This window comes from Nicotiana attenuata, unplaced genomic scaffold, assembly GCF_001879085.1.
Source record: "Nicotiana attenuata strain UT unplaced genomic scaffold, NIATTr2, whole genome shotgun sequence".
Lineage (NCBI taxonomy): Eukaryota > Viridiplantae > Streptophyta > Magnoliopsida > Solanales > Solanaceae > Nicotiana > Nicotiana attenuata.
This window is the reverse complement of record NW_017671373.1, coordinates 68664-79114: the sequence shown is the minus strand read 5'-3', so window position 1 is coordinate 79114 and position 10451 is coordinate 68664. Positions and strand designations below refer to the sequence as shown.

General features: G+C 40.8%; 1 protein-coding gene across 1 annotated transcript; it reads left to right on the top strand.

Moving 5' to 3' along the window:
* The first annotated feature begins 575 nt into the window (after positions 1 to 575).
* Positions 576 to 5722, top strand: LOC109207874 (O-glucosyltransferase rumi homolog). The gene is made up of 7 exons (XM_019370876.1): positions 576 to 1183; positions 1270 to 1539; positions 2952 to 3619; positions 3711 to 3903; positions 4296 to 4360; positions 4487 to 4697; positions 5184 to 5722. The coding sequence occupies exons 2-7, from the start codon at positions 1432 to 1434 to the stop codon at positions 5544 to 5546; spliced, it is 1608 nt and encodes a 535-aa protein (XP_019226421.1). The 5' UTR covers positions 576 to 1183; positions 1270 to 1431; the 3' UTR covers positions 5547 to 5722.
* Positions 5723 to 10451: the final 4729 nt, after the last annotated feature.

Below are 10451 nucleotides of genomic sequence, written 5' to 3'. Positions count from 1 at the left end.
ACGGAACTGTAACATATTTACTCCCTACGTTCACTTTTACTTGTCGACTATGGACTCTACATACCTTTAAGAAATAATAAATAAAGTACATAATTTAATTATCATGATACCCATGTTAATTGATGCATATTTTTAATGGATTTGAGAAAATAATTTGAACTGAGTAATTAATATTGTGAGTATAATAGGAAAAAAAAAAATGTTTCTCTTGTTAAATTAAAAGTGACAAATAAAATTAAAAATCTATTTTTAAAATATTGGATAAGTAAAAGTGAACTTGGATAATTAATGATAGAATTTATAATAGTACCGCATTTATAAACAGTAGGTAGGTTAGGCAAATGACAAGAGAGAAGAAAGCGTCAAACTCACTCTCCCCATGACTAATTCACATGTTAGTTGACCCCACGCACCTTATTCAAATGATTCAAGAAAAGCAACGATCGACTTCAAATATACGTCCCATTGACATTTTGCCACCTTTGCTAGATGTAATTGGTACCAGCTATTAGCAATTCCAGAAATTACTCCTCATTCTCATTTTTTGCTTCATAAATGACACTCATTCTCAAACACTACTATTTCACACCCCATTCTGCTTACTAATTATATACTGACAAATAAAGAACAAGTCTCTCCTGAATTAGCAGCATATTAGCTCAGAAAGAGCCCCAGCTGGCATCAGGATATTCTTGCCACCCCCACCTTCTACTTCACATTAATCCTCCATATTGTCCAACAATTTTAACTTTTTGCGCAGGTCCTCTTCGGGTCTATTTCCACTTCCACTTTCTTTTTTTTAAGGATTACCTGAATTTGCAGCATATTAGTGCAGAAAGAGCGCCAGACAAGAGAAAAATCTTGCTACTTCACATTATTCTCCCATATTGTCCATAAAATTTCCACTTTCCACTTTTTTCATCTGAGCTCACGCTTTAGGTGTTATATAGCGTCCTCTTCCCATTTAAAATTCCCTTGTAATTCAACCCAAATGTATATTTATTAAAACAGGAACTTCTTTTTTAAGTATCACCGACTAGTCACTATACCATTTAAGAAAAGTCAATACATTTCTCCATCTGCGGTCACTACTCTCTTTCAGCTGGGCCAATAGGGGTGGGGTTCGGTGCTATATTTGTACTTCACCTAGCTTATAACCAAATTCAAATGCATGCCGTTTTAGGTTGGTATACACTAAAGTCTTGTGATTTGCTTTCAAAAGGTAATGTTTGTGTTTTTGACAGTTAATACTGAAGAAAATTTTGGCAGCTATATATTTCCATATTTAGGTGGACAAGTGTATAGCGGTGCATGCAACAACTTGCATCTTTATGTTGACAAGTGTTAAGGGTTACTGCAGCTGAGCTAAGAGAGAAGGAAAGTTAGGGCTTTGTAGACATTTCACAGAAATTATCTGCTAGCTGTTCATTAATGGCGTCCAAGACAACGGTGAGATCTTCAGCAACGATCTTCATCTCTGTTCTCCTCTTCATCGGTGTTATCGTCTCTATGCGATTGCTGCACTCTTCCTTTGAAATTGTAAGTTTCATTATTTACTCTTAATTTGGAAAGTTATTGTCTCCTTATTTTTTGACATGGATCAGCTCTCTATAAATTCTTTTAACTATATTTAACCGTTCCCTCATTTATCTCCTTAACGAACCCCGACGGAAAAGAAATAAAAAAGACAATTCTCTTCTCTTTTTTGTTTTTTACTGTGTTAGCTTGATACTGCCAAAGAAATTACATTAATATTAGCTTGAGTAATATTTTGACTTAATAGTGTCAATGCCAATCATTACTATTAGGGAGTTAAGAGTTTTTCTTAATTATGATCTTATATATTTTACCTGTAATCAAATAGGAGTGTTCACTTAACACCAGCAAATAGCAATGAGATACTTTTGACCTTTATATTTCGAGCCCGACCCGAAAAGCGGCGGGACATTATTGAAGGTGCATAAAAACTGTTGGGCGAATAAGCGGCGGGACAGTCGGAAAATAAAAATAAAAATAAATTAGCGGCGGGACACATTCTTAATTTTACCAGATGCAATGGAATACCTATACATTAATTTATATATTATGTATTTACATTGATAAAAAAAAATCACATTATTACTACTTGTTATCTCTCGTTTACTTCTGATAGTGTCTGTTGTATTGACTTTAAAATTACATGAATGTCATTAAATAAAATTTCTATATTTTAGAGGTGGAATCCAAAATTTGTTTATTCGCTTACTTTATATTATTTTAGTATATTTCATTTTAATTTACTTTCTTAGGAACTGTACATTTGAGCTGAAAAAGTTTTGATATGTAATTCTGGATGTATTTTAATTTCTTTAATATTGGATAAAGTGATGTAATACAATTTCAATGGTATTATTTTGAAATTTTTTCCAAGTCAATGAATACATTAGTTGCACCAAAACAACCGCCAAATCAGGAAATGATTGGCAGAATAACAATGCAAGACTGGGATGGATAGTAAAGTAACTTTAGTTTTTAATTTAATTTTAACTTCTGGTGTCAAGTCATAGTATTTCTGGTAATTCATGCTAGACCGGAACAGGATTAAATCAGATTTACTTATTATGCTACATTAGGAAACTGCTATAGTAACGAAAACTGGGGATTATGTGCCAATGTGAAACAACTTCACCTACTCTTGATCATCTTGTTCTTTCACCATTGTGATTATAGGTACACCCTTTGTCGTATAAAGCACCAACGACCATGTATGTATGTCGAAGACACCGTCTATCAATACCGTTCAGTATTCATATCTTCTTGTTGTCTGCAGTATGAACCAATTCATCTTCTTCTTGAATGGAAAACCCGTTGTCAAACTTGATTAATGCCCTAAACTAAATCATTGCGTTTTTGTGATCTTCTAATCGTTGCAAATTATTAGGCTAATTGGTTTTGTTCTTCCAAATTTATAGACCATTGCAGGATATTCTCCACGAAAGTCAATATTAACCCCCATAACACGCCACAATCACACTGATACAATCCCAGCTAACTCAAAAGAGCCCCATAAGAAACTGGAACTCGTAACATTTCACAATCACACTGATGCAACACCAGCAGTCTCAAAGCCGCCCCAAAAGAAACTGGAAGTCCAACTAAATTGTACACTTGGAAACCTCACAAGGAGTTGCCCAGCTTCTTACTACCCGTCAAAATTCACGGATCAAAACCAAGCCACTTCATCAGCTCCTCCGCCTACATGTCCAGATTACTTCCGCTGGATCTATGATGACCTATGGCCTTGGAGAGAAACAGGAATCACCGAAGAAATGGTGATGCGAGCCAGAAGGACGGCAAATTTTCGGTTGGTGATAGTGAAAGGAAGAGCATATGTTGAGACATATCGGAAGTCATTTCAAAGCAGGGACCAATTCACATTGTGGGGTATTTTACAAATGTTACGTAGGTACCCTGGTCAAGTTCCTGATTTGGACCTGATGTTCGACTGTGTTGACTGGCCAGTCATTAGTACTGAATTCTACCGACGCCCTAATGCCCCTGCTCCTCCACCTCTGTTCCGATACTGTGGTAACAATACCAGTTTGGATATTGTTTTTCCAGATTGGTCATTCTGGGGATGGTACAAACTCTTTACTTTTTTGCATCCATATTGATATAATAATCTTAACAGTTTTAGTGAAACTTTCTTTTGTTTCAAAAACATTGTGTAGGCCAGAGATTAATATAAAGCCTTGGGAAATTTTATCGAAGGATTTAAGAAAAGGCAATGAGAAGGTGAAATGGACCGACAGAGAACGATATGCCTATTGGAAGGGCAATCCTGTTGTTGCTGAAACCAGGATGGATCTGCTCAAGTGCAATGTTTCAGAAAAGCAGGACTGGAATGCACGAGTATACGCTCAGGTATAAAGTTGTGCAACATTGTAATCATATTCTTGTGTCAAGAAATACAGCTTTTCAAGACCCCGTTACCCTATATTCTACCACTATCAAAAAGAAAGAGGGTAAAAGGAAACTCTCTTCTTCCCCATTCCCACCTCCCTCCAAAAAATAGTGAATTGAAGTGTTACGATTGCAGGCTTATAAAAGTATCTTTGAGGTACTTCTCCATATTAATATAATTGGCGCGATGAATGTATGTGGAACATGTTTGTCATCTTCACTGCAGTTCCGGGATTTGGGCCTATCAGATTCCCTGCTCTTGTGACGCTAATTACAGTGATGAATCTGGAAATGTATATATTAAAGGTAGAATGTAAAAGAAATTTTAGTGATGAATCTGGAAACATATGTAGGACTGGATTCAAGAACAGAAGCAAGGTTACAAGCAATCAGACTTAGCTAGTCAGTGCATATACAGGTACGCAAACAAATTGCTTTTCTTACTATTATGGCTTTGTTTACCGTCAAATGTCCGGTGTTTGTTATTTATATCGTCCTAAATGTTGTCTTATTTTTCTCTTTTCTGCCCCATGCAATATGTCAGATACAAGATTTATATAGAAGGATCTGCGTGGTCTGTGAGTGAAAAATACATTCTGGCCTGTGATTCTGTTACATTACTTGTAGAACCCCACTACTACGATTTCTACACCAGAGGTTTGATGCCACTGAAACATTACTGGCCCGTAAAAGACACTGACAAATGCCGATCTATCAAGCATGCTGTTGACTGGGGCAATACTCATCAACAAGAGGTAATCTATCATCTGACCCCAGCTCTATTTTCAAGTTTGACTGCCAATTCACCTGAAAATTTCGATGTTACAAAATCACGTCTTCATCATCTTATTAGTGTTCTTCTCTAAATTAGCCAATAAAATGATTGATGCATTAGACCGTTTTAATGTTGTCTGTATTCTCGACACCCAAATTTTGTTTGAAGAACGAGGAAAGTACGTGTAGCTTAAGTTTTCTCAGGTTCAGTTAAAAACGAAATGACCATACTTTTAGATATCAGTAATACATCAAATTTTGTGTTTATTGAACAATTTTCATAGGAGGATACAAGGGGTCTAGCTGAGCAATCAAATGTTCAAGCAGCGTATTGACAACACCTATAGATTTATTTCTACCGCAAATTCTCATATTTATTCTCTTAATAGAATATCAAGCTGAATCAGTGTTAATTTTCTAGCAACAATGTCTTATCATGTTTAACGATGACTTTGTTGATAAAATAGGCACAGGCCATTGGTAAGGCAGCAAGCAATTTCATTCAAGAACAACTCAACATGGATTATGTGTATGACTACATGTTCCATCTATTGAGCGAGTACGCAAAGCTCTTGAAATACAAGCCCGTTATACCACTAAAAGCAGTTGAGCTTTGTTCAGAGGCAATGGCATGCGCAGCTGAAGGAGTGACAAAGAAGTTCATGTTAGAATCTCTCGTTGAAGGTCCCTCGGACGCGATACCTTGCACCATGCCACCCCCCTTTGGTCCTGCAGGTCTTCACTCTATTCTTGATAGAAAAGAAAATTCAATAAAACAAGTTGAATCGTGGGAACAACAATACTGGAAGAAAGAAAGCAAACAACAGTGAAGAGTTTACGTTTTCTTACTCATAGCTTACACGTACAAGTGGGGTATATTTTGTTAATAAGAGTTTTTTGTATTAATCATCCAACACTGTGAAGGAGCACGAACATTAAATCTTGGTGTTGAGACAACATACATGTAGGAGTAAAATTCTCAGCTACAGCCTTTTCTTTTTTTAGATACTAGTTTCAATCTCATATCAATGAGTACCAAAATTTTGATGTTACATAAAATGTTATCAAAAATATATTTCAATTGTAAAATTGAAGTCGTTAAATGAAAAGTGAAATTTTTTACAGTTAATGAATATTAATCGTATTTTGCTAACTCAATTAAAAAAAAATTGATGACCGACAAATTCCCTTAAATTCTTATAGTGTATGAGTTATATATTTTGTTTAGAAGCCAATAGCACTGTTGATTTATCTTGACATTGTTCACAATAATTCTTCACTCCAAATATATGACCTATATACTTCTTTGAGAAAATAATTGGAAAAGGCAAAGATTGAAGTATATGTATGTATGGGGTCGAATTTGACCAACCACGTTCTTCAAGCCAGCACGACCAACCGAGTGTGCGTAAGTCCAGATAGAAGGGCGACCTATGAGCAACAAGAGGGACGACTTCACGATCACGTCGGCCACTCCATAACATGTACTTTATTTTCTGCCTTTTAATATTCGAGCAAGGATCCTCTATTATATAAAGAGGATCCAAGCCTTGTAAAAGGGGAGGATTTTTGGACTACTGGAAATACAATCTCTCTCTTTTTTCTCTCTCTAACATTATCAGAGTTTATCATTTTTCTCTCATTAACCTTGTTTACACTATTGTCATCTGATTCTTTATTCAAGAACATCCTAGGGTTTATTATCTTCAACTACGATTTACCCCTTCATCTACATTGATTGATTTTTTTAGAAAGTATTAACTTACTTTTGGGTCAAACAATTTGGCGTCGTCTGTGGGGATTTCGGTAGTCGAAATCATAGTTCACATCTAGGATATCAGAAACAACCATCGTTGTTCTTCAGATCTCATAGAAACTAACGAATGGCAGACAAAGAGTCAAGGTTGAAGATGATAGCAGACGTCTCAACCAACCTCATAGGCCCACTCAACGAAGCCGGTAGAGAGAATACCGCGAATATAACACCAAGTAACATACCGGAGGGGGAGATCTCACCCTCCTCACTCGAAGATCTAATGATTTTGCATGAAAGAGGGACTTCTACATCTGCAGCAAAGGAAACACCCCCAGTAGTCAAAAAGCTACTAGAGGAATGGTTGACGAACACTCTAAGTAGCATGCTCGAGAAACCACCTCAGGGAAATGTCAAAGATCCATCGATGGCAGAAATCGCCGCCACCATCGGAGAGCCCAGCGTTGCACGAACAGGTAACGCCCACACTGATTCCAATACAAGCAACGATGCGCTCACAGCCATCCTTAAGAAAATGGAGGAGATGGAGAACGAGAATAAAGCACTTCGTGATCAAATGAAGGAGCACCAGGAGAGGGTAGACAAGATACCTGGCGCCCCTAAGCTACTGCCGAAACGCGATATGGGAAGATTCGTCGAGCAACCATATAATGAGGAAGTTGCTCCTCACCCAATCCCTAAAACCTTCAAGATGCCACCATACTTGAAAATATATGACGGGACCACGGATCCAGAAGATCACCTGATTCATTACGTGACCGCCGTAAAAGGCAATGACCTATCGAAAGAACATGTGCCATCTATGTTGCTGAAAAAGTTTGGGGAGACTTTGACGGGAGGAGCACTCACATGGTACTCTCAGTTACCGGCCAGAACGATATCGACGTTCGAAGAGATGGCGGACAAGTTCGCCACCGCCCACGCAGGAGGAAAGAAAGCCGAAGCTAGGGTCAACGATATCTTCGCCATCAGGCAAATAACGGGCGAAGGACTCAGGGACTTCCTGGCGCGATTCAACAGGGTAAGAATTGGGACTGCCAAACGTATCAGAAGGAATGGTGTTGGCAGCTTTCCAAAACGGGCTGTACAGAGACGGATCCAAAGCGACCAAAAAGCTGCTCAATCGGCTCATGAAGTATCCCCCCACCACGTGGGAAGAGATTCACAATGCCTACTGCGCCGAAGTCAGAGCAGATGAAGACGACCTTAACGGCCCAACCCAACGACTAACATCCGTACAATCAGAACTAAGGAGGGACCGACACAACAACGGGCGACGGGAACCACTCCCACGCTTCAATAGAGAAAGGCACCAGCCCTACGTCAGAACTCCTAACCCGCCTCCTCCAAGACATCTAGATGTCGTGCAGCGACATGCCGCCCCGCTTCGAAATGAAAGAGGTATGCCCCCATTATTATCCACTCATAACTTTTGTGTCTCCCCTTCAAAAATAGTGTACGCACTAGAAAAGCTGGGCACGAAGGTGTGGTGGCCACAAAAAATGAAATCAGACCCTAGTGCAAGAAGGTCGAACGTCCTATGCGAATTCCATCAGGAAAGAGGACACAAAACCGAAGATTGCATAGGTCTACGGCAGGAGGTGGTCAGAATGCTGAACCAGGGATACCTGAAGGAGCTACTCAGCGATAAAGGACAGACTAATTTCTCCAGAGGACGCGACCAATCCCAAGGACCACCAAAACCACCTTCTCCAGCGCGCACCATACAGATGATCGTCGGCGGCGGCGACAACTCGGCAATCAACCATGTAAAGTTCACCACCACACACAAGTTGAAACGCACGATCGCTCACGAACGGTATGATGACTTCGAAGATGGTATCACCTTCCATAAGTCTGATGCCGACAGTTTGTCTTTCCCTCATTATGATGCTTTAGTTATAACTTTACGCATTGCTAATACCGATGTGAAAAGAATCATGGTAGACGACGGAAGCGGCGCGTGTATTATCCACCCAAGAGTCCTCATGCAAATGAGGCTCGAAGATAAGATAATACCGCGTTGCATAACACTAACGGGTTTTAACAATGCAGTAGAGCGAACCTCCGGAGAGATATCACTGCCAGTCCTGGCGGGGGGAGTCACGCTGGAAACCACGTTCCACATCATGAACCAGGAAACGACCTACAACGTCATCATGGACGTCCATGGATACACGCCATGCGGGCCATCCCCTCGAGCCTCTATCAAGTAATCAAATTTCCCACCCATGGGGAATATTCAGCATTTGAGGTGAGCCACATACCGCCCAAGAATGTTATTGAATTGCCCTAAGACTGCACACATACCAAACAGCTGAAGGGAGCAAGCGCGGAAGCATAGCAATTAGCCATGTCGGGAACCAAAATCAACCCGACGACAGAGGTTATTAGGGACCCAGATGTCGTAGAAGCCTGCAAGGCGACAGTCGAGAACCTCGACCCTGTCCAACTGGACGGTACCGACAGTTCAAAGAAAGCCTACATCGGACACAACCTCTCCGACCCAGGTAAGTACCACGAATTCTTAACTAACCATGCAGATTTATTTGCCTTCTCTCATTCAGATATGCCGGGGATCCCGAAAGACATCACCACTCACAAGCTGAACGTCGACCCACTTTATCCGCCCGTAAAGCAGGTAAAAAGGAAATTCAACACCGCAATCAACGAGGCGGTCAGTGAAGAGGTAGATAAACTACTAGCCAACGGTTCCATCAGGGAATCAAAGTACCCCCAATGGGTCGCCAACGTGGTCATGGTTAAAAAGAAAAATGGGAAATGGAGAATGTGCGTAGACTTCACCGACCTGAACAAGGCATGCCCAAAAGACTCCTTCCCGTTGCCCCGTATCGACCAGCTGATCGATGCAACAGCGGGGCACGAGCTGCTAAGTTTCTTGGACGCCTACTCTGGCTATAACCAAATCTTAATGGCCGAAGAGGACCAAGAAAAGACAACTTTCATCACCCATCAAGGGACGTACTGCTACAAGGTGATGCCCTTCGGACTGAAAAATGCGGGTGCAACGTACCAAAGGTTGGTCACCAAGATGTTCAAGGAACAGCTCGGTAAGACAATGGAGGTCTATATCGACGACATGTTAGTAAAGTCGGTTAAGAAGGAAGACCATATCGACCATTTAAAGCAAGCCTTCGAGATACTGAGGCAGTATGGGATGAAGTTGAACCCAGAAAAATGCGCCTTCGGCGTAGCCTCGGGGAAATTTCTAGGCTTTCTCGTATCGCAACGAGGCATCGAAGTCAACCCAGACCAGATTAAGTCTATAGACACAATACCCGAGGTTCTGCACAGCAAGAAACAGGTGTAGAAACTAACCGGGCGAATAGCCGCCTTATCGAGGTTTATCTCATGGTTCTCGGACAGATGCCACAAATTCTTCAGTGTGCTGAAGAAAGATTATGGACTACAATGGAACGAAGAATGCATCGAGGCACTGAAGAAATTGAAAGCATATCTATCTTCGCCACCACTGCTCGTCAAAGCAGACCCCGGCGAGTGCCTACTTGTGTATCTAGCAGTGTCCGAAGTCGCTGTCAGCGCCGTCTTGGTCCGCGAAAACAAAGGTACGCAATCCCCTATTTATTATATCAATAAAACATTAGTAGATGCCGAAACGAGGTACCCCCACCTCGAAAAACTGGCTCTGGCACTGGTCGTAGCTTCACGAAAGCTCAGACCTTATTTTCAATGCCATCCCATAAAGGTAATAACAACCTTCCCCCTAAGAGGCATCCTACACAAACCCGAGCTCTCGGGTAGGCTCGCCAAATGGGCCATAGAGCTCAGCGAGCATGACATAACCTACCACCCAAGAACCGCCATCAAGTCACAGGTACTCGCCGACTTTGTCGCCGATTTCAGTGCAGGGATACTGCCAGAGGTGGAACAAGAGGCCCTCCGCGCCTCTGCTCGCACTGACCTCTGGACCCTCTACACT

Excerpts from the sequence above, each read along its gene's own strand:
- LOC109207874 (XM_019370876.1), top strand. The coding sequence starts at position 1,432 with ATGGCGTCCAAGACAACGGTGAGATCTTCAGCAACGATCTTCATCTCT. Across the intron at positions 4,361-4,486 it reads GCTAGTCAGTGCATATACAG|ATACAAGATTTATATAGAAG; the intron begins GTACGCAAACAA and ends GCAATATGTCAG. Across the intron at positions 4,698-5,183 it reads GCAATACTCATCAACAAGAG|GCACAGGCCATTGGTAAGGC; the intron begins GTAATCTATCAT and ends TTGATAAAATAG.